General features: G+C 44.6%; 1 protein-coding gene across 1 annotated transcript in view; it reads right to left on the bottom strand.

Moving 5' to 3' along the window:
- The window catches only part of LOC122945655 (palmitoleoyl-protein carboxylesterase notum2-like), a 38,604-nt gene that overhangs the window by 4,492 nt on the left and 9,077 nt on the right, over positions 1-25,035 (bottom strand). Inside the window, exons 2-10 of the mRNA XM_044304790.1 lie at positions 21,817-22,170; positions 21,691-21,743; positions 21,439-21,534; positions 20,518-20,578; positions 18,278-18,336; positions 15,586-15,685; positions 5,394-5,582; positions 4,732-4,832; positions 281-428 (exon numbers count right to left, since the gene is read on the bottom strand). Coding sequence (XP_044160725.1) covers positions 281-428; positions 4,732-4,832; positions 5,394-5,582; positions 15,586-15,685; positions 18,278-18,336; positions 20,518-20,578; positions 21,439-21,534; positions 21,691-21,743; positions 21,817-22,121 — 1,112 coding nt within the window. The 5' untranslated portion in view covers positions 22,122-22,170. The remainder of the gene's footprint in view (positions 1-280; positions 429-4,731; positions 4,833-5,393; positions 5,583-15,585; positions 15,686-18,277; positions 18,337-20,517; positions 20,579-21,438; positions 21,535-21,690; positions 21,744-21,816; positions 22,171-25,035) is intronic.

The following is a 25,035-nucleotide window of genomic DNA, read 5'->3' as shown; positions in this document are numbered from 1 at the left end:
GTAGAGAAAGGTCTAAGTATAAGGAAGCACAGAAGCATTTAGAACTAGCACAGTGCCTCTTCATAACGTCGGCAGAACCACCGCCAGATTAGAGCTTTATTTACTAAAACGCCAGTCTTAATAAATGTGCCCCAAGGTCTCGAATTATATGTTGTTTATATTGTTCTTTCCTCTTGATATGTAATAGAGTTGTCTCCGTACAGACCGCTGACATGTACCAGTATGGCTGAATGCCAGTGAATTCTCAGTATTTTTATTTAGAAGCAGGTTTATCTCTTACGGGACTTCACGCAGGGATTTCTTAAGCTCTCTTCCAATGCTTTGTATGTTGTTCCATTGATGTGCCGTCATGAATTGGAAGTCCGGTTGGATATTTTCTATTCTTAGCTGTTCCACATCATAGAGCCATTGAACCACAAAGATAGGAGCTGAAAAACAAGTAACGCAGGCTGAAACATAAAAATAAGCGCAAAGAAGGCAAGAGAAAACAAAAACTTTACGAGAATAATCAGTTGGTAAGATAACATTGTAACATACGCTACAACACAATTATGAAAATCGAGGAAGTAGCAGGTGTCACTAAGATCTGCAGATGATCACATTTTCAAGCACCTAGCGCCAATCTGTGGCAGGGGAATAAAAGCAAAGTTTTTTTAGCCACATGAAACCTCAAAAATCGGATCAAGTCGTGTGGAATGCCTCCTGTTCATCGACGTGACAGTTCTCACGACTTGCATCAAGCTGAGAGGGACAGAATCCTTGAACTGAGAGACCATGGTTTATCACCAAGTGCCTAGACCATGATGTCAGCACTGTTCACCGTTGCGTGTCCCGGTGGAGAACAATAATGAACTGGAATGACAGCAAGAGGTGCACAGACGAGAACCTCTGCATGGACGGATCATCCGATTAGAAGAATGACGTGCAGTGCTCCATTCTGTACTGCAAGTACCTAAGCCTTAGGTGGCAAACAGTGTCTACACAAACCATTAGAAGGCATTTGCACGACATTGGGCAGAAGTCTTGCTGCAGGTGTTTCACTGATCTCACGCCACCGCTCCTAAAAGGTTATCATTGTACACCACAAGACAGCAATGGAGGTTTAACCTCTTCAGTGAGGAGGGCCGCTTTTGTCTCAGATGCGCTTATAGCCAGAGATTGGTTTGAAGAGCAACACCATGAAGAGGCCTTCACAAAATAACATAACATTTGTCCTACTCCTGGGAGGTGTGGGGTGACCTAATGTATGGTAGCCAGATTCTTCTAATGATTTCAGTCAGATACACTATCAGCTCGGTGTCGCAGTGATTTGGTTGTTGAACTAGTGGTACGGCCATTTCTCCATAGTGTCCCAGGAGCTGTTTTTAAACATGAAAACGCCAGATCACATGTTGCTAGTCTCACTGTGAGCAGCCTAAACATGCTACCATGGCCTGCAGCATCTCCAGCCTTGTCTCCCATCTAGCACATCTGGGACGTTATTGGTTTGAGATTTTGAGCTGCCAGCAGCGGATCTTGATGATTTGAGTGCCCAAGTGCATTCTGTGTGGCAGAATATTCCTCAGATGACTATTAAAAACTGCATCGATAGCATGCCAAGGCGTGTAAGCGAGCGTATTTCTGTGTGGCGCGATACTGAATAAATTGGGATTTTTTTTTTTTATCATTTGCATATGATGGCAATAACTCAGGCAGTGGAAACAAGCAACATAAGTACAAACTTCTGTCCACTGTGTAGATTCCGGAGCTGGTTACTGCAGCACTGCTCCCATTCACTTGAACTGAAGCAGCACTACAATAACCGGCTCCGGAATCTACACAGTGGACAGTTTCGGTGCCTGTTTCCAGCAGCAGAGTTAATGCCAAACAGCTGATCAGCAGGGGTCCCCCACCAACCCAATATTGATGACCTCTACTAAGGATAGGCCATCACTATAAAAGTCCTAGAGGACTCCTTCAAGTGTATTACTGTAGTTTCAATAGGTTCATTCTGTCAAGTGAAACTGGTCAATGGGTGTAATATGCCAAAAAATAAAAATATATCTGTACTTTTCAGGGTTCTGCGGCAAAAATAAAATCCATCACGTGTGAACCTTCCATTAGGCTGTTTGGCTTTCAAATTAAAATCCCCAAAGAACAAGATATTTTACTTGTAGACAAGTCTCTAAAAGCTTTCTGCAGCATGGAATCAATGCAATGCTTTCACTCCTAATGAAGAACATCTATTATTACATTTAATTAGAATCCATTGAAAACTATATTTGATGATACTTATATTTTAACAAAAGAAAACAGACTAAATGGAGCTGTGCTGAAGATGCATTACTACTGTACTTAGAAACCATAAAAAAATAAAAAAAAAGATTTCCACCCAAAACATACCTACGACCACATGTACCAGCGAATTAGGAGTCACTGTGGCTGCTAAAAGTTTGGCAATTACATTTCTTTTACTTAAAAACTGAAATTCTATACTCAATTACTGCAACCATTTTTTTTATTTTTTATAAAATAACAGGAAGTGCAGCCATATTGGTCGTCACAGTTAAATTAGCTCCTGAAAAACAGACATCTACTCATTTTGGATTCTTTTCGGGAATGCAATATTGATGACCTTTCCTTAGGATAGCCAATCAGCTGTTTAAAGACCCCGTAACGTTCTGGTGAGCGGTGTGGCCTCCTCACAGTATACCAAGCACAGCGCCATACAATGGATAGTGGCTGTGCTTAGTATCACAGTCCAGGCCCCTTCACTTGAATGGGACTGAACTGCGCCTAGGCCAGGTGACTGATAAATGTGACATCACTGGCCTAAAAAGAGGCTACAGCACTCACCCGAGCGCGACCTCTTTAAATAGTCAATCGTCAGGGGTCCCAGGAGTCTTACCCCCCACCAATCAGATATTGATTACGTATTCTCTGGAAAGGTCATCAATATTGATCTCCTGGAAAACCCCTTGAACAGGCTTGCAAAATGAGTAGATATCAGTATCTGAGGAGCAAATTCAAACATGACAACCAATATGTCTGCACTTCCTGTTAATATACAAAAACAGGCAAAGCAACTAAACATTTTTTACAATTTTTTTTAAAAGAAATGTAATTACCAATTTTTTAGCTGAGGATAGGTCATCAATATTGAACTTCTGCTAAACCCCTTTAAAAACTAACACAAAGTAACAGAGAAGCTAATTTAAAAAGGGAAAACCAAAATAGCTGTGACTAAAAGTGTAACAGAGTAGAGCGGATCAAACAGACTTCTAAAGGGCCCTTTATACAGGACGAAAATCTGCCAGATAGTCGCAAGTGAGCATTCATAGGAACACTCGTTAGCGATTATTATCTGGCAGTGTAAACGTGCCACCGATTACTCGAGAACAGGAAAAGTGCTTGCTCGTCGGGTAATTAGAAAATTTGTGTAGGCACCTAAATCATTGTTTGCCGGCACTGGATTGTGATGTGTAAACAGCCCCTGCTGCCGGCAAATATGGGGACGAGCGATGGCATTAGCACTCACTCATCCCCATGATTTACATGCAGCGGTCTCCTCCACTGACGAGCAGGCGATTGCCGTGAAAGAATCACCTGCAAAATTGGCCAGTGTAAAGGGACCTTTATTATTTGGAGGTAGGTGCATTCAGTGAGCCCATATCTATACGCTTGATTATCTACCACAGATAGGATGCATTTAGTGTTGGGTAATGGTTTCTGAGGGGGCCTAACAGATCCTCTGCTACATAGGATAGCAACACCATGTGACATTTTTACAGATTGGGGTCCATAAGTTTGAAGTTATACCAATACAGTGATCCCTGAAGATACAATGGCCTCAGGATACAATATTTAAAACATACAATGGCCTTTTCTGACCCATCGTAAGTTGAAACTAGACTCAACATACAATGTCTCAGACTCCGATCCAACCAGTCAAGGACACCTCTCTGGTAAAATACCTGTATTAGTTGCTAGTTAGCAGCTATTCCTGGCTATTATATGCAAGGACTCGTTTTATCTGCCTTAGTTATCTGCTTATTTTCTTAAACCTTAATTTTCTCTCATCTTGGATGACATTTTGCAGCTTTGGAACCAATTACTCAACTTACAATGGTCCTCCTGGAACCAGTTAATATTGTATCCTGAGGGACCACTGTACTTGTTTTTCTCAATGACTCATTCATATGGCATCATGAGAAAATTACTTGGTCATATACAATATACAGTATCTATCGTCTATAGGTCAACCATCCATTTACATTTTGATACCTATACTGGCAAGGCTGTTGTATGGATATTCAAGGAATACTTATAGCCATTCTCGGCTTAGGCCCCTTTCACACTTGCGGCAGGACGGATCCGGCAGGCTGGTCTCCGTCGGATCCATCCTTCCACTGTTTCGCCGCTCTGTCCCCATTGACTATAATGGGGACGGGGCAGAGCTCCGGTGCAGCGCGGCGGTGCACGGCGAAAGCCGCCGGACTAAAAATTCGGACATGCAGGACTTTTTAGTCCGGTGGCTTTCGCCGTGCACAGCCGTGCTGCGCTGGAGCTCCGCCCCCGTCCCCATTATAGTCAATGGGGACGGAGCGGTGGTCCGGCGATACGGCAAAACAGCATAAGGACGGATCCAACAGGGAGACCAGCCTGCCGGATCCGTCCTGCCGCAAGTGTGAAAGGGGCCTTATAATGGCACTGTACTGTACATTCATAATGATAATATCTCCTGACACTTACTTTTCATTGATGTGTAAGACTTGGGGCCATAGAAGCACTGCCATTCGTCCTCCCTTTTTAAATGCTGCCTGCATTTCTCCTGGAGAGTACCATTCCAAAGTCTGCAAAGAAATACAGGAAGGTAGTGATAAGTCTACAGCAAGTTCATCATAAATTTATATAATGGGGATCTAGAGGTAGACGGACAGAAAAGGGCCCCTGTATAATATCGGTTTATGGGCCCCCTGGTCTCCAACAGCTAATATGCAGAGAGCTAGAGCTCCTCACCATAGTGCACCTCCCTCATGACTAGACCGCTCAGAAAGATTAGAGATTGCATAAATTACAGAGAGATTAGATAAACTTCACAGAGATTAGATATATTAGACAGATTAGATAGAATAAATATATTATAATGACAGATTAGGCACCCCAGCTGTTGTGAAACTACAGCTCCCAGCATGCTCCATTCACTTCTATGGAAGTGTGTGCTGGGAGTCATAGTTCTGCCACACCTGGAGTGCCGAAGGTTGCCGATATCTGGATTAGACAGAGAGAGGCACTAACTACCTATGGTTTTCTAGTAACATTTCCATTGCAGGGGTGGATCTTATAGTCAGTGTGGTCACAGAGGAAAGACGAAGACAAACAAATACTGAGTTGTTGATTTACTCGTCACTTACTTCAAGCCTTTTTTAATGGCATCAGTGAGTGCACAAGAGGCTCCATCCATACAATCAGATTTTCCATGTTTACTCTCAAGGAACCATCCAGAATCCACTAGACCTCTGACTTGGACGGTATTAGCAGTCATCTCTTCTACCAAAGAAGCCACTCTGTCTATGTTGATCAGGACTCCAGTACCCCCAGCACTAGAACACATGAAGGAAGAAAAGTCTTAGAACCTTCACTTACTACTGGAATGACTTGTGTGGACTAAAAACAGACGCATGTCTTATTTTAGAAGTCTTAAAACAGTTTTCTGGGAGTTAAATGGTCAGTAACTTTGCACGCAACTTTGCATACAATCGCTAGTACAAGGGACCACAAGAAACTTTGTAATGTGTTTTATCAGTGAGAAATGTATCCTGTTATCAGCTAGCTATTATCCCCCACCCCCAACCAATTTCTTTTCACTTTGAAAAATTCCCCTATTCCCTCAAGGATGAAAGGATGGATCATCTCTGCAGGATCATATTACACATGTCATCTATGGAGAGGGGAGCAGAGAGTATGAGATGAGGAGACTAACAGACAAAGACTGCTGCAGCTACATAGGAAGGTTATAGCTCAGCTCAAGTGCCTCATTCACAACTGTACAGGTCAGTACTTCACTGTAATTTCCTTCATGGTCCTGGGGCTGCTTCTTAGTGACTGAGACAGCTTGGAAGGAAAATCTCCTCTACTTTCTGTGTGTGCAGTGGATGGCAGCTAAGCTAGTTTCCACCCACCACGTGTGAAATAACTGCAAACTAGACATTCACTATGCACAGAAAAATCTACCAAAAAGTACCAGCTACAAGTGATATAATGACCAGAAATTGTGTTATTCGTCATGTATACACACACATTGTACTATTGGTTAACGCAAAGTTTGTTGAAAGCTCAATGACGCTTTAGATATTGATGGCCTATTCTCAGGACATGGTCATCAATACCAGATCCTGGAGGTCCAACGATTAGCACCCCCGCTGATCAGCCGTTTGAAGGACCAGTGGCACTTGTGCCTGGTATACAATGAAGAGCCCACAGCACATGTCCATCACTGCACATCGTGTCATGGCTGTACTTGGTATTGCAGCTCAGTTTCATTTACTAGCAATGAACGTGACCTCTCAGAGCACCTGGGCCTTGTTGCCTGGGAAGCCCCAAAGAAGCAACTGTCTGATTTGAGGAGAGAGATTAGTACTAGTTAGGGGGCCATTACAGAATTTACATCAGGCCCAAAGGTGTAAATGGCCCATTACATAGGCCTACTGACCAGGCAATTATCAGGAACGAATTAATAATTGCCTGATCATGAGTGGAAGTGAGAACTGCATTTACATTTACAAGTAATTACCTGTGCTGTATGGAAATGAGACCGATCGTCCTCATACAGATTCATTTTTTCTGGGCAGCAGGTCCTCGTTTACAAAGCACGATCTGCTGCCACTTTTACACATGGCAATTATTGGGAACGTGTGTTCACACAAAGGCTCATTCCTGCTGATCGGTTCATGTAAAGTGGCCTTTACATGGGCAGATTATTGGCCAATTATCAGTAATGAACGTTCGTTCCCAATAAAAGTAAAAGGTATAAAAGTGCCACAGATCATCCAATAAATAAGCAAAACACATAGTCATCAGGTGAAAGCATCATTTCTGAGAAGATAGTCTCATGTAAACCGCGATCTGCTACCCAGAAACAATAAATCTGCATGGGGACAAGTGATGGCAGAGTGATCACTTGCCCCCATATAGAGGAGAAGATAAATGCAGCCCTCAACTCCACAGATGAGAAGGCAATTATCAGGAACATTCAGTTCATTTCCAATAATTACCTGCTCCTTGGCCCGTGTAAATGGGCCTTAACTCAAAGCTCCTGGGCCAAATGTAAAATTATAATAAGCCCCTACCAACCAGGTTTCAAGACTGGCCTCTCCCTATGTAGCATGGGACCATTGCCCTCCTCCAGTGACTGCTACCTATGCACCCCCTTTAACTATGCCACTAAGCACCATCTTGCCAGGCTAGCGTAGGAATTAACTTTATTATCAGAGCTTCTGTGTCCCATCAAGAATATTCTGCAGTTTTCAAACCAGCACCTGGATCTGAATACTTTCATAACTTTGTGCATTACAAAAATGAGTATGTTCACTGGGTTCAGTGCCATCTGCCGTTTTTTTTTCTTTCTTATTTCTCTGTCTAACTCGCTGAGATGGTCGCACATGCTCAGTTGCATCCTTCAACTGCCTCCTGAGCTGTGATAGGAAGAGAGCTTCAGCAGAAAGGACATGCCTCCTGAGCTTCCACCTTTATATAAATTTAGCACAGTAATTAATGGGGAGGTCTCTGGATCCATATGAGGTACAGGGCTGGTTCTAGATTAGAAAAGGATTGTCATGTTCTATATGATGTCCGATTTTCATTTTATTATGTTAATCGTAGGGCAATTTAAGAAAGCTTTACTAATAACAAGCAATTCGCTCAACTACCGGTATAATGAAGAAGTTCTCCAATACAACTTCACCCAGAGTCGTGTAAGCTTAGTTATGACGTAGTAGAACTACAGATAACAGCACACTGCTAGTCAATTGCACAAAGATATAAACAAATACTAAATGAAAAATAAACTACTTGGTGGCCATACTTACTGCAAGGGCAGTTAGAAGCTCTTTGCGCATATAATTGATCAAAAATATGTGGGGCCCATCTACCGAACGACAAAGTGGCTTCTCATCAGATGGGGCCTACTCTAACATGTCTCTCCTGGGCTTACAGCCTACAATCTGGGCAAAGTAGCACCCAGCTGTATCCTACACATGCCTGGAATAATCTGCACCTGCTTCTATCCACCTCCTCTCTTCTGCACTTATAGTTCAAGGAGATGGATGCATTGGAGGTACACAATATGTGGCCTCCAAGGCTCACCTGAGAAAGCTGACCTTTGTTGATTCTTGTATAATGGATAGCTAGAGATGTGGGCGCCGAACATAAAGTGCTGTCACATTAAGATTTGTTTTCATAGTTAATTAAAGTGTCCAAAGGGAGTCACAAAGATCCCCACTGCCCACTCCAGAAGTTGGTGGCACTTTAGTCTGGTTTAGGTGAACAGTCATGTAATTTCAAATAGAGAAAAGGGGGGATTAATGGCCACTTATCCACCTTCCGTTTGGCACCTTTTTCTTCGGGGTCTGCTCTTGAACTTCATCAGTAAGGAACAGTTCACACACAGCAACACTTCCACAAGGCGATTTTATCTCGATTCAAAACAATTCCAGCTCCTCGGTCTCAGTGATTGCTGGTGGATATTGAGACCGAGGAGCTGGAATTGTTTTGAATCGAGATAAAATCGCCTTGTGGAAGCGTTGCTGTGTGTGAACTGTTCCTTACTGATGAAGTTCAAGAGCAGACCCTGAATTGCAGTTTATTTTGGTTAAGAAAGGAGAAGAGACCTACTCCTGTTTGGGACTTCTGCTGATTGTGCCACTTGGAAGACCACACAAAATATATTTTCCTTCGGGAAAGTAAAAATCTATGGCCTGTTTCACACTTACGTTGTGGCATTATGGTTTTGAGATCCAGCAGAGGATCTCAAAACCAGAATTAAAAAGATCCATGCCATTTTATACATCCAGTTTTGGCCCAATCCGGTTGCATCAATCAAAAACTGAACAAACCGGATCCAGTATGAAAATCATTGTAAGTCAATGGGTACTAAATCTGGCTTTTTCGCCAACAAGAAAAAAAAATAAGAAATCCAGCACCATTGACTAAGGCTACTTTCACACCAGCGTTTTTGCTGGATCCGTCAGGGATCAGAAAAAACGCTTCCGTTCTTATAATACAACCTCCTGCATCCATTCTGAACGGATCCGGTTGTATTATCTCTAAAATAGCCACAACGGATCAGTCTCTAAAACCATTGTAAGTCAATGGGGGACGGATCAGTTTTCTATTGTGTCAGAGAAAACGGATCAGTCTCCATTGACTTACATTGTGTGCCAGGACGGCTCTGCACCACATCGCGGACAGAAAAACACTGCTTGCAGCGCAATTCTGTCTGCAATAGGGACGCAACCAAACGGAACAGAATGCATTTTGGTGTATTCCGTTTCGTTCAGTTTTGTCCCCTTTGACAATGAATAGGGACAAAACTGAAGTGTTTTCTTCCGCTATTGAGATCCTATGACGGATCTCAATACCAGAAAGGGAAAGTGCAAGTGTGAAAGTAGCCTTAGGCCTCATGCACATGACAGTTTTTTTTCACGGTCCGCAAAAACGGGGTCCGTGATCCGTGACCGTTTTTTCGTCCGTGGGTCTTCCTTGATTTTTGGAGGATCCACGGACATGAAAAAAAAGTCGTTTTGGCGTCCGCCTGGCCGTGCGGAGCCAAACGGATCCGTCCTGAATTACAATGCAAGTCAATGGGGACGGATCCGTTTGAAAATTGAGCCACAGTGTGTCATCTTCAAACGGATCCGTCCCCATTGACTTACATTATAAGTCTGGACGGATCCGCTTGCCTCCGCACGGCCAGGCGGACATCCGAACATAACTTGAAGCGTCTCCATCACCATGAGAACGCCTCTACGTTAGAATATACTGTCGGATATGAGCTACATCGTGAAACTCATTTCTGACAGTATATTCTAACACAGAGGCGTTCCCATGGTGATGGGGACGCTTCAGGTTAGAATACACTGCAAACTTGGTACAAGACTGCCCCCTGCTGCCTGGCACCACCCGATCTCTTACAGGGGGATATGATAGCACAATTAACCCCTTCAGGTGTGGCACCTAAAGGGGTTAATTGTACTATCATATTCTCCTGTAAGAGATCAGGGCTGTCAGGCAGCAGGGGGCAGACCCCCCCCTCCCCAGTTTGAATATCGTTGGTGGCACAGTGTGCGCCCACCATCGCCCCCCCCTTCCTCCCTCTATAGTTAAAATTCGTTGGTGGCACAGTGTGTGCCCACCATCGCCCCCCCTTCCTCCCTCTATAGTTAAAAATCGTTGGTGGCACAGTGTGCGCCCACCATCGGCCCCCCCTCTCTCTATAGTAGTAACAACCATTGGTGGCAGTGTGCGGCCTCCCATTCCCCCCCCCCATCATTGGTGGCAGCGGAGTTTCGATCGGAGTCCCAGTTTAATCGCTGGGGCTCCGATCGGTAACCATGGCAACCAGGAAGCTACTGCATCCCTGGTTGCCATGGTTACTTAGCAATAGTACAATTGTAGAAGATTCATACTTACCTGCTTGCTGCTGCGATGTCTGTGACCGGCCGGGAGCTCCACCTACTGGTAAGTGAAAGGTCTGTGCGGTGCATTGCTAAAGAACTGTCACTTACCAGTAGGAGGAGCTCCCGGCCGGTCACAGACATCGCAGCAGCAAGCAGGTAAGTATGAATCTTCTACTATTGTACTATTGCTAAGTAACCATGGCAACCAGGGCTGCAGTAGCTTCCTGGTTGCCATGGTTACCGATCGGAGCCCCAGCGATTAAACTGGGACTCCGATCGGAACTCCGCTGCCACCAATGATGGGGGGGGGGGGAGATGGGAGGCCACACACTGCCACCAATGGTTGTTACTACTATAGAGAGAGGGGGGGGCCGATGGTGGGCGCACACTGTGCCACCAACGATTTTTAACTATAGAGGGAGGAAGGGGGGGCGATGGTGGGCACACACTGTGCCACCAACGATTTTTAACTATAGAGGGAGGAAGGGGGGGGCGATGGTGGGTGCACACTGTGCCACCAACGATATTCAAACTGGGGAGGGGGGGGTCTGCCCCCTGCTGCCTGGCAGCCCTGATCTCTTACAGGGGAATATGATAGTACAATTAACCCCTTTAGGTGCCACACCTGAAGGGGTTAATTGTGCTATCATATCCCCCTGTAAGAGATCGGGTGGTGCCAGGCAGCAGGGGGCAGTCTTGTACCAAGTTTGCAGTGTATTCTAACTAGAAGCGTCCCCATCACCATGGGAACGCTTCTGTGTTAGAATATACTGTCGGAAATGAGTTTTCACGAAGTGAAAACTTAGATCAGAAAAAGCTTTTATGCAGACGGATCTTCGGATCCGTCTGTATGAAAGCAACCTACGGCCACGGATCACGGACACCAATCTTGTGTGCATCCGTGTTCTTTCACGGACCCATTGACTTGAATGGGTCCGTGAACCGTTGGCCGTGAAAAAAATAGGACAGGTCATATTTTTTTCACGGCCAGGAAAAACGGATCACGGATGCGGCTGCCAAACGGTGCATTTTCCGATTTTTCCACGGACCCATTGAAAGTCAATGGGTCCGCGAAAAAAAAAAACTGAAAACGGCACAACGGCCACGGATGCACACAACGGTCGTGTGCATGAGGCCTTACATTGATTTTTATGCTGGATCCCGTCTATTCTGTTTCGCAGAGCAGTCACAAAAACACAGCTTGCAGCATTTTTGTGTCCAGTCAAAGAATGCAACAAAGCGGAATGGAATGCATCCTGATCTGTTGTCCTGAACGGGGACAAAGCTGACCCGTTTTGAGATCCTCTGCTGGATCGCGAAACAGGCCTTGCCCCGTCCTTTTCTTCTATAAGAGGTTATCCAGGAGTTTGATATTGATAACCTGTCTCCAGGAGAGGTCATCAGTATCTGATCTGTAGGTGTCCGACTCCCGGCACCCACATTATCACCCATTTGGAGAAGCCATGGAGCTTTAGCGAGTACTGCGGTCTCTTTGTTGGCCAGTGACAAGTGAATGGACCAAGGCTGCAGTACCAAACACAGCCACTATCCAATCAATAGCGCTGTGTTTGGCAAGCTGTGTGGAGGCTGCAGCACTCACCGAAATGCAGCTCTTCAAATAACAGATTGGCAGGGATGCTGGGAGTCGGAACCCCACCGATCTGATATTGATGACCTATCTAACTCCTTTAATGATTATGGTTGTAACATTTCCATTTTCTAAAGACAGGATATGCCATCAATTTCCATTGCTAGGACTCCCACTGATCCTGACAATGAAGGGGCTGCAGCTTTGGTCTTGCACGTACGTCATCTCATCTGGCCACATGCTGTAGGGAGAACTGCAGTCGTCTCCATTCACTTGAAGCCTCTTCATTCTCAAGATCAGTAGGGTCCCCAGAGTCAGATCCGCACTAGTCATAAAGTGATGACATTTCCTAGCAATAGCCATCACTATTAAATTACCCCTTTAAAAGACTTAAAACCTTCAAGGCAAATTTTTTTATTGCTACATTTTACTCATTTTTAGCTGAAAGTAATTTTTTTAAACTGGTCTTTGGTAAGTGTTTTTGAGGTCAGGAGATCATAGATAATCTTCACATGAGCAGTCAGCTGACAGAACTCAGGAGCAATAATCTGCAAATAGACTGATTTTTAAACCCATACATAACAAAAACTGCTAAAATCTTTTAATAAAGACCAATTTAAAAAAGATTTTTAGCCAAAAATGAGTAAAATTCAATCATTAAGAAAATTTATGATGGTGTCCATAGTCTTTAAGAATTAAGAACTTATTGATAAAGGCCTGTTTGGTGCAAGTCACACTTAAAGAACCCTCAATACTCAGGAGAACAGGGGTTTAGTGGCCCCAGGTTGCAGATTCTCAGCCCCCACATGCTCTATTGAGTTCAATGAAGAGGTGGATGCACTGGCATTCAGCCCTCTCTATTGATCTGTATGGTAGTTGCAGACAACGCCAAATGGAGAGAGCTGAACACAAGGGACCTGAATAGGGCGGCCACCCAGACCAGCCTCAAAAGACGGACTTTATAACCACGCCCCTGGCTTCACAAAGCTATGCCCCGACCCAGTTAGGCCATGCCACTCCCAGTCCGCAGCCGACGGAGATTTAAAAAATTAAGACAGAATTAACTTCAGATCAGCTGCATGGGTGGAAGTGAGGGTCACGCTCAGACAGCACCATCCCTGCGCGGAACAGAGGACAGGGAGTCTGAAAGCTGGACTGCCGGGCCCAAAACCAGACCTCTGGCCACCCTAGACCTGAACCCATCAAGCATTTATGGCATATCCATAGGAAATGCCGACTCTGGGCACCTGTGCCAACCTGCTGTTTGAAAAGGCCATGGCACTCCTACTTCAGTAGCGCCTATGTCTAGTATCATTACAGCTTTGTTCCATTCAAGTGAATGAGTTGCCATACCAGTTACAGCCACGACTAGAAGAATGGCGCTGTGCCAGGTAAACCATGAAGGGGATGCAGCTCTCTGGCCTCCTCATTGTGCAGATTGGCGGAGGTGCTGAGACTCTGATCCGGCCGATCTGAGGCTACTTTCACATCTGTGTTTTTTGATGGATCCAGCAAAAACACTTTATTTCTGATAATACAACTATCTGCCTCCGTTATGAACGGATCCGGTTGTAGTATATCTGGCCATGACGGTCAAAAGGGGACGGATCAATTTTCTTTTGTGTCTGAGAAAACAGATCCGGCACTATTGACTTACATTGCGAGTCAGGACGGATTCTTCTTGCTCCGCATTTCATGACGGACAGAAAAACTTCGCTTTCAGCAGTTTTCTGCCCGTCATGGGAACGCAACCAAACGGAATGCATTCTGGTGCCCTCCGTGCCAATCAGTTGCGTTTTGGCTCCATTGACACTGAATAGGGACAAAGCATTTTCCTCCGGTATCAAATTCCTATGACAGATCTCAATATCGGAAAGGAGAAACGCAGATGTGAAAGTAGCCTAATATTAATGGTCTATCATCCGGATAGGTTATCAGTTTTGGAGTCCTTAACCACTCTATTAATGCCTGTGGCCATTTACTCGTTACTCTGCAATTCTGTCTTCTGTTACCCGAGGGTGCGAATAAGGCAATAAACACATATTAGGGAATTGTCTGTAATACAATCCTGCTTTATATTACAAGTGTTTGCATTGGAGGTGGATATTGAAAGCAGGTAGTATATTGCCACCTAGTGGTAATGTCTGGCATTTTCCACAGGGACAATGCTGCCTACAGAGCGATTGACAATGCAGATGGAGGTCAATACAAATCAAAGTTATGATTTTTGTCTAGGCCACCATTTTCTGCATCATTTATTGCGCCAATGTACGCGTTATTCACCTCATCTGTGTACGCACTTAATGAATTGATGCTGCCAGATGGGATAGATTCATCTGAGCTCAAGCCAAACGCGCACAGATTGGCAATGGTCATCTACCGCCCTCGATCATGGGATTAACTGGTGTTCATAAATGCCTTAATGGCCATGGGTAGGAGACTATACATTGTTTGAGGTGAAACATAAAAAAAATATATAATAAATCCTATATAATAAAGACTGCTGGGGTCATTTATCAAACTGGTGTAAAGTAGAACTGGTTTAGTTGCCCATAGCAGCCAATCAGATTCCACCTTTCATTTTTTACATCTCCTTTGGAAAATGAAAGAAGGAATCTGATTGGTTGCTATGGGCAACTAAACCAGTTCTACTTTACACCAGTTTGATAACAGACCCTATATATAATATAGACCAGGGCAGACTGGGAAACCAAAGTGGCCCCATGTTGTAGGTGGATCCGAAATCCAAATTGACAGAACGCGGGCCAACACAAGTAGCTGGGGTCATCAATACAATAGCGCAAAATTCCGTCCCATCAGAACCATATATCACAGTGCAGCACAATATACTGCCCCAAAAGCTGTCCCTCTGTGGTGGCCATCAAGAGCTGTCCTCCAGTTGTCTTTGATTAGGATATGGAGCAGGAGTCTTAGGAGGAGAAATGCGGACCACAGGAGGGAATTCAGGAGGACATGTGCCGGGTACATGAGTACCTAATTCGCACAGCATTATTACCGCCGAGAGCTTATTATGTACCCCGTCAGCAGCAGAGAGAAGGTCCTGGGTGTCCCTCTGGCCCACCAGGGAATTTCCCAGTAAGGTCTATGGCCAATCTGCCCCTGATAAACACTATGGGGGTCATTTATCAAACTGGTGTAAAGTAGAACTGGATTAGTCACCCATAGCAACCAATCAGATCGTTCCTTTCATTTTCCAAAGGAGCTCTGGAAAATGAAAGGAGGAATCTGATTGGTTGCTATGGGCACCTAAGTCAGTTCTACTTTACACCAGTATGATAAATGACCCCCCATATAACAAAGACTATATAATAGAGACTATACCTGGACCCGGCTAGAATGACGCTCTTTGCCTGTTTAATGCCTTTTGGAACCAACTCACGAATCACCTCCTGTATAATGGCCGAGCCCATAAATGCATAATCTGTGGAAAACAAGTTTTAAGAAGACAATACAAATTTATGAGATGCCTTTGTCAGATGAACATAACATGTACGAATAACAGCAGACTGCTCTATTCTATAGAGAGGCGCCCACTTAAAAATGTCGCCCCCCCCCCCCCCCCCCCCCCCAACATGGGCACCTATCCATCGGAAGAATTTCTCAATAGAAGCCTTGTAGGCATGTATTCAAGGCTTCTATTGAGAAATTCTTCCAATGGAAGCCTCGGAATCAAGGGCAGCAATGCATACGCTGAAGATGGCTCATTAACCCCTTCGTAACCAAACAATATTCCATTTTCTTTTTTTTGTCAGTTTTTTTTTTTTTTTTTAACTACTTCCTGCCTTCCCGTAGCTTTTTGTACACGTCGACGTATAAGGGCTTTTTTTTCCTGAGACAAGTCGTATATGATGCAGTGGAAGGCTGGAAAAACTGCCAAATGGGGCGAAATTGGGGGGGAAGGGGGGGGGACCCACAACTCTGCCACAGTTTTATCATTTATCACCAAACAGCTCCCTTGATTTCAGCACCATGGAACTGTTCGGCCCCCAGGAGCTCATGCAAGGAAAAGGTTTCTCAGATGCAGCGGTCGCAATGTAAAATGGCATCTGAGGAGTTAAGGCTCATGCACACGACCGTATACCCTCCGAGACATACGGTCCATGAGTGGGCCATATGTCCCAGGGCAGCATACATCGGCCCGCCAACAGGACTATTGTCCCGCACTTATAAGATCATACGAGTGCGGGACAATAGTCCCGCGGGCGGCCCGACGTGTACAGCACCATTGTAATCTATGATGCTGTGAGCTTCTGTGTGCACAATGTATGTCGCTCCGGGACATATGGCCTGCTCACGGACCGAATGTATCAGAGGGCATACGGTCGTGTACATGAGCCCTTAGTCTGTGGTTGGTGTTACCGCCGATCATGGACTCTGGATGTCTACTGTGTAAAACAGCAGAAATCTGGCAGCTCAGGAGCTGAGCGGGTGCCATCTGTAAAGTTCCAACTTCCACCAAACATGAACGGCGACTGTCGGGTAGGGATTAAAAAAATAAATAAATTATGAGCCGGTCCTCTGCTGAATGTTTCTGCCCCTTTGTGTTAGCGATTGGTGGGGGCATCAGCCCCCAAATCCACACCAATCAAAACTCCTGACATCAGAAATTTTGTGAAAGCGCAGTTATACTTTAAAGGGTTATTCCAGGATCATGTTACTTATGGCCTGTAGTCAGGACAGTGCTGGGTGTTGGACTCAGCATAGGCCATTAATAACAGTATCCTGGAATACCCCTCTAAGCTTTATTTACATAAAACACTTGAGTTGTCCCATGAAAAATATTCAACTTTTTTTTTTTTTAAACCAGGACCTGGATATTAATACTTTTGTAATTGCATGTAGTAACAAATTGACTATAGTAAATATTCAACAAAATTCTCATAGAGGTATAGCGCCCCTGCTGTTTTTCTTATTTCTCTGTCCACTTCGCTGAGGTGGACGCACATGCTCAGTTCTATCCTTAAACAGTCACCAGCCATATCCACTAATAAACTGTGACAGTTTCAACGAGAGAGCTGCAGCAAACAGGACACATCCCCTGATCAGAGACAGGGGGAGAGCTGCAGCAGAAAGGACGCCCCCACCCCTGAGCTGCCAGCCTGAAATAAAAGCAGCAGAGCAACTGGAGATCTCTGAATCCATGCGAGGTACAGGGCTGGTTCTAGCTTTGTTAGGAAGAGATTGTCTAATTTCTATTTTTTACATCAATCATAACCCCTTTAACCATATGACACTGTAATGACTGTTTTTCAGTTGCCATTATGTTCACTGAACAGTCCCTTAAACTCTTGATTTTGAATACGGGTATAAAAATAAAAAAGCCTGTGCTATATGTCAAACGTAGACTTCTCAGCTGTCTCTCCAAGTCACTCACAGTGGGTCAGAGCAGCACATTCACAGCCTATATTCCCAAATGTTCTGCAGGATTATTTTCTAAACTGTGCCTATAGTAAAAGGAGATAATCCCATGAGAGAATTGCCCATCATGCCACTGGCCAATATTCTAAGGCTACTTTCATACTTGAGTTTCACTTTTCCGGTATTGAGATCCCTCATAGAATACCGGAGAAAAGAGCTTCAGTTTTGTCCCCATTCATTGTCAACGGGTACAAATTGGAACTGAACACAACGGAATGCTCTAAAAAGCATTCTGTTCCGTTTGGTTGCGTTCCAGACCGGAGAGCAGTCATGGGATGTGGAGCAAGACGTCATGACCCATAATGCAAGTCAATGGGGACGGATCTGTTTTCTCAGACACCATAGAAAACTAATCCGTTACCCATTGACTTTGAATGGTGTTCCGATTCGATTTGACTATGTTAAAGATAATACAACCGGATCAGTTTATAATGGATGACGATAGTTGTATTATAAGTAGCGGAAGCGGTTTTTTTTGCTGATCGTTGCTGGATCAGGCAAAAACGCAAGTGTGAAAGTAGCCTAAGTTGTACCAACCCAAGGTACTGGCATTTTGCATTTTTGACTCCGTAACAAATCCAAAAAGAAAAGGTACCGTTCTTGGACTTGGATATGTTCCCACTCCAGATATCACTTGAGCAATATGGCACAAAGCTGTAGAAAAGAGAAGACATGTGGTTAGCCTGGGCTATTACCAAAGTTGAATGACGAGGGAAAATTATGATTGGGGTGTAAAGGCCGATTTACCACCAGAGGACAACACTCAGCGTAGCTTCCATGGGTCTCTTTCATATACACACTGTTCAGAAGATATACCTCCATACTAAACTGCTGTCTTGTTCTTTGTTGTACGATTTTTATACCGCTTGTGAAACAGTGCCTCCTGCCCAAACTGGCATGGTTGCCAACTGTTCCGAATTGGGTGGGACTGTCCCTGATTTTCAGACAGTCCTAGAAAATTTGGACTGTCTTGGGCCAAAATGGGCAGGGCTTAAATGCCCCGATTTCACCAACTAAAAGGCAAGTATGAACTGGAGGGGAATAAATGAACTATAATTGTATCCTAAAGTCAGTGAGGCAATAGTGACACCTAAGGCAAAAGTTATAACACCCCAGAGTGGTGTCGCCACTCCTACACCCAGCTACTGTTTTTGTTGGTCTAACCTCATGTCATCCAATGCATTTATTTCAGGTCCTCCACAATGTGCTTTCCTATTCTGTTATGTTCACATGTAATGTGCCTGGTTCACCAGCAGGTGGCAGCAAACACGGAACAGCTATAATTAGATCGAATGGAACCTTCAATTTTATTCTAACATCCCCCGGAGAGAGGTGGGAGAGTCCTACTTCCTGCAGGAAGGGTGGGAATCAGTTCTAGTTAGTTTAGCTTACCCCCTGCTAGGGGAAGGGTGTACTGGGGCACGTCTCTGCTGGTCATGCTCATGCCAGCCAGAGCACCTTAAGCTCTGCTGGCCATGGAGGCCAAAGCTTGAGTCAGACCAAATAGAGTAGTGCAGCATACAGAAGTAACAGAATATTAAGCAAGCCTGTCCGTACAGTAGAGAGAGAGAGAGAAAGCAAGCAGAGTTATTGAAGAACCCTGCCAGTTTCATGCTAAAGCCTTCTGGGACCAAGACAAAGTTTGAAGACTGTTTCTGATGAACGTTTATTCAAGTTAGGCTCCATTCACACGTCCGTAATAGGTCCGCAAATTGCGGAATGGGTGCGGACCCATTCATTCTCTATGGGGACGGAATGGATGCAGAGAGCACACTATGTGCTCTCCGCATCCGCATTTCCAGAGCGCGCCACCGCAATTGCAAACAAGAATAGGCATTTCTATGGGGGTGCTGGCCGGGTGTATTGCGGATCCACAATACACTACGGACGTGTGAATGGACCGTAAAGCTGCTGTTCAACTACATACAAGGTTTGGACTTAATCTTTCTTTCAAATCCCTGAATTATTCAACCTATTTATTGGTTCGGAGCCAAAGCTTGGGGTCCAGTCGTATCCAGGTAGGAGCACCATGACACACAGAGAGACATTTTAGGCCGCACTATACCACTCGCATTCCTAAGCCTGGGACATTATATACAGGGCCCTAGGGGGAGGCGCCCGTTGCAAAGTCCACACCCTGCATCACTGGCAGCGCCCTAGGTTTGATTGTACAATATGATCAGACATTCTAGCAAAACCGTTTAGAGGCTCAATTCCATGGGCTTGTGGTCGTCTAAAGTGTTTATCTTCAGTTTCAAGGCGGTATTCACACAACGGCATGTATTTTGCCTTATGCAAAATGCAGATCCACAAAATACCGATTAAGTCCGTTTTGCATCTTTTTTTGCTGACCCATCGACTTCAATAGGTCAGTGGTCCGCATTTGTGGACATACAGATGTGGAGAGCACACAGATGATCCGTGCGCTTTCCACATCTGTATCCCTGTTCCACAAAAGATATAACATATCCTATTCTTGGCTGTAGATGCGGACTACGGAACCATTGAAGTTAATGGGTCTGCAAAAAAATAAAATAAAAATACGATGCATCGCGGGCGTGATCTGTATTTTGCGGTGTGAATGCCCTCTTATTAGGATAGAACATTTTCCTATGAGCTTTCACAAAGGAAAAGTTGAGGAATTGTCCAACTAATCAGATCTATCATTTTCAAAAGGGTCTCTGAAAAATGAAAGCTGTCATTTGATAGGTTGCTCTGGGCAACAGTCCCACTTTCTTTTTGCGCCATTTTAATAAATCTCCACCAACATTATTATATTTCTGTAGGATTGAGTATCATCTTGGATAATGTGGACTCACTGGACGTAAAACTTACACTGCGTTTAGATTCCACCAGTGAGGATTCTCCTCCGGGCGGGCAGATAAAATTCCTGTACCTGTCAACAATGAGTCAGGAGTATTGCATTTAATATAAAATAATAAATAAAAAAAAAAAAAAAAACATACTTAACAACAACCAAAACATCTGGTTGGCTCCCGGACAAGAGGGGAGTCCTCCCAGAGACTGGCCCCTAGCCGTGTCAGACACAATGGCAGCGGCTAAGTAATTAGTAGGGGAGCTCCACCATGGAACACAATGGGGCATGACCAGTATAAAATAGGGATGTGTCAGGGAATAAATGGGGTGTGCCTCATGGAAAGGGGTTTGTCTAAACAAATTTTCTGGCTGCTCGCTACACATACCATACACTGCTTATCGCCCCCGGCCTGGATTATCTGCAAAAAAGTTGGCAAGTAGGATATAAAATGTGAAGGCCATCTTACATCTATACTAAGAGGATGACTTCAAGTTATAGGCCTAAGGAAATTACCATATTACAGATGTGTAGCAGAGTTTGAATTGTGTGGCTCCATACTGTGCCTCTAGGTGTTTCAAATGTAATATAGGGGGGCTAAAATCACAAGTTTATACAAAATCTGTGAAGACAAAAATATGCTTCATTACAGACGTCTTGTGGTGTGAACATGCGCCAGGCTATTATACGGCATCCTTAGAACACTATTGGCACATGCTCTACCCCCGTAGGCCTCCACATTTTGTATAAGGGTTTGACAAGCTCTTTTAGATGCTGTATAGGATTGCATCTAAAAAGGAGAATATTTCCAAATATGGCCCCATACTGAGGCATCATATGGTGGTGGTACATGGCATGCCTATGGCACCATCGTAGAAAGCCATAGAGACTTTGTGGCACGTAACATCAATGTGGCTGTGTTTTATATGGGTCAAGGTTACCTCTTCTGGTCTTTGGCCAGTCTGAGGAGCTCATCAGACGCTTGGCATTCTTGTACCTAACATCACAAGTCTCTTTGCTGTAACAACACCATCCCCCTGTTTAAAGACAGAACATCCTCAGGACAGAAAATGTTGGCTACATAATGGAGAAGTCACCAATCGTTTAGTTGGCGCAATTAGTAAGAATAAAAAGGTGGTACCGAATACAGTAGGTGAGGCTCTAAAGTGGAAAAAATATAAAAATCTCTGTACCTTCAAGAAATATGAGCCATCGTTTGCTGCCTTTGGCTTCTCGTATATAATATCTGTGAATGCAAAAGGCAGAAGACAAGTCATCCAGCATAACTTTCTGGTCAAATGTTCTCTCAAAGAGCTTACCCTGCTGTGGTTCCATCATTGCATGTCACTAAGGTGTTCTTCAGCAGATAAAGCCTCATGTCCTCAGATGTTTTCTGCTCAGGCAACAGAGCCAGTGTTGAGTTTTTTGTTGGTTTCAAGGACTGTTCCAGCAAAGAGATATTCACTGAAGGCATTCCAGGGATAGAAATTGATTGCTCCTGGGTACCCAGCTGGAGAACTCTACCTTGAAGTGAAGTCTTTGAACTAGCTTTAGTCCCACGTTTGGGTTGGGGCATCACTTGATTCATAGTAAGCAAAACCAGGAAGAACTCTAGCACCACCATAATGTGCACCTTTATTTTCTCACAACCCAGTTAACTTCAACGTACAGACCTGCAAAGAGAAGCTTAGTGTCAGATGGTCACCAGAAAGTACTAGAGGAACAATGTCTGTGCATCCCGGCCTTATGTTTGTCTGTGGAAAGCTCAAACTTTTGTAAAAAGATGGACTAAGGTCTGGATTCTGGTTAGGAAAGAGTTGGCTAGGATCCTCAGTCTGTAGTCCATCTCAGATATTTGGACTAGCATTGTAATTAAGTAGATGCACCTGGCACCATGTATAAAAAAAAAAAGTTGTAATGGGAGAGCTCAATGTTTGTCTGGGGCAGGTCTCTGGTGATGAGTCTGAGAAGTCAGTGGGGCACATTTACTATTGCATCTGTCCCTGTTTTTAGGTGTAAAAATGTAGATTTTTTTGTTGTTGCATTTACTACTGAAAATGTGCCAACTTTCAGCTCACTTGTGCAACATGTTCATGTGCTTTCTAATTGGACCAGTCTTAGGGCCCTTTCACATGAGCGAGGTTTCCGCGTGGGTGCAATGTGTAAAGCGAACACATAGCACCTGCACTGAATCCTGACTAGTGTTGAGCGAACTTCTGTTTTAAGTTCGGCGTCTAAAGTTCGGCTTCCGGTTAGCGGAGAATCCCGATATGGATTCCGAATTCCGTTGTGGTCCGTGGTAGCGGAATCAATAATCGGCCATTATTGATTCCGCTACCACGGACGACAACGGTATTCGCAATCCATATCGGGATTCTCCGCTAACCGGAAGCCGAACTTTAGACGCCGAACTTAAAACAGAAGTTCACTCAACACTAATCCTGACCAATTCATTTCAATGGGTCTGTGCACATGAGTGTTTTTTTTATTTTTTCACGCATCAGTTCTGCGTTGCGTGAAGAATGCAGCATGTTCACGGACCCATTGACTTGAATGGGTCAGTGAAAAAAATAGGACAGGTCTTATTTTTTTCACGGACTGGAAACACGGATCACGGACGCGGATGCCAAACGGTGCATTTTACGATTTTTACACGGACCCATAGAAAGTCAATGGGTCAGCGGAAAAAAACTGAAAACGGAACAACAGCCGCGGATGCACACAACGGTCGTGTGCATGAGGCCTTAGGGTGTTGTCCAGGATTAGACAAACATGGCTGCTTTCTTTCAAAAACAGCACCACACCTGCGCGTGTGTCCATGGGTTGTCTCATATTGCAGCTACATGCACACGACCGCGCAGTGTTTTGCGTTCTGCAAATTGCGGATGCCACCCATGTGCATTCTGCAATTAACGGAATGAGTCACCCATAATGGAAATGCCTATTCTTGTCTACAAAATAGACAAGAATAAGACATGTTCTCTATTCTTGCAGGGCCACAGAACGGAGCAAAGGATGCGGATAGCACGCGGCCTGCTGTCGCATCCTTTGCTTCCCCACTGACATGAATGGGTCTTTATCTGAGCTGCAGAAAATGCGGCTCTGAGGTGGACCCAAACAACGGTCGTGTGCATGAGGCCTTATAGTGTCAGTGGGACAGGGCTGCAATACCACACACAACCTGTGTAATGGGGGTGGTGCTGTTTTTGAAAGAAAGCTGCCATGTTCTTCTAAGGGCAAAAGACGGATACTGGCCATCCATTGTGCAGAACAGAACGTCCTGCCCTCTATAGAACTGTCCTATCCTTGTCTGCAAATGGACAAGTATAGAGCATGTTCTGTTGATTTTTTTATTTTTTATTTGTTATTGAATGGTCCTCATCCAACCCGCAAAAAAGCAGATCGCATATGGACCAAAAATACGTTTGCGTGCATAAGCCCTAATCCTTTAAATTCTCCCCTAGGTTTATACCGCCTATTATTTGGCTTCCTTTGTATGATGATGTTGGCACACTGCTGCCCACACAGCGCCAGGCCACAAGATCTTGGCTCAGGGAATGGATTTTTTACATTTTAGTACACTGATGGGAATTCTATAGAAGACCTTTACTTTTCAAATACTGACATGTTCTACATTTTCAAACTCCTGATGTATGAAGGCCCAAATTCCACATAAAAAAAAAAATATCTGTAAAAACTAGCGCCAGTTCTAACAGGGGGTTCAGACCTGCGCGTTCTGAAACGAGCGCTCTGTATGCGCGATTGTACCGGCGTTTACAATCGCGCATACAGAGACAGGCGAACACACATTTTCGCGCATTCCCGAAAGTCTATGTACGGGAACGCGCGACAAAACGCCTCAAAAAAGCTCAAGAACTTGTTTTAGCGTCGGGCGTTTTACAGCGCGATCGTACGCGCTGTAAAACGCCCAGGTGAGAACCATTCCCATAGGGAATCATTGGTTTCTCCTTGTTGAGCGTTTTACAGCGCGTTCCTACAAAATAGTGCGAGTTTCGCTGAACGCACCCTGAACGCATCCGGACCTAATCCGCCACACCCGTGTGAAAGGGGCCTAAACCAGTCGTAGAAAAAAGTAAATGAGACAGGCCTGTCGGTCTCGGCCATGCCCGCTTTCTTAGACCTGGCATGAACGGGAAAAAGTCTCAGATTGTGGCGCAAATATCCTTTTCACTGCAATTTGCGAATTACTCTTAATATAGGCGTATTTCTGGATAGTAAATGACCCCCTAATATCGTATTCTGGATGCATGTGAGAAAGATCTCACAGGCCTTATGCACAGTCACAATTCTTTGTTCAGTTCTTTTGTGCGGATTTCACCCTTTTCAGTGTAAGGCCCCCTGCCCACGAACGTGTGCACCCCGTGGTTGTGCTGCGGCCCACTTGAATGGGTCTGCGATCCGGACGTTCCGCAAAAAGATAGGACATGTTCTATCTTTTTGCGGAATGGAAGTACGGGACGAAACCCCACGGAAGCACTCCGTGTATTGCGGATCCACAAATGCGGTGAGCAATACGG

The sequence above is a fragment of the Bufo gargarizans genome, chromosome 8 (assembly GCF_014858855.1).
Source record: "Bufo gargarizans isolate SCDJY-AF-19 chromosome 8, ASM1485885v1, whole genome shotgun sequence".
Classification (NCBI taxonomy): domain Eukaryota; kingdom Metazoa; phylum Chordata; class Amphibia; order Anura; family Bufonidae; genus Bufo; species Bufo gargarizans.
The sequence above is the reverse complement of the archived record's forward strand: the minus strand, read 5'-3'. Positions and strand labels throughout refer to the sequence as shown.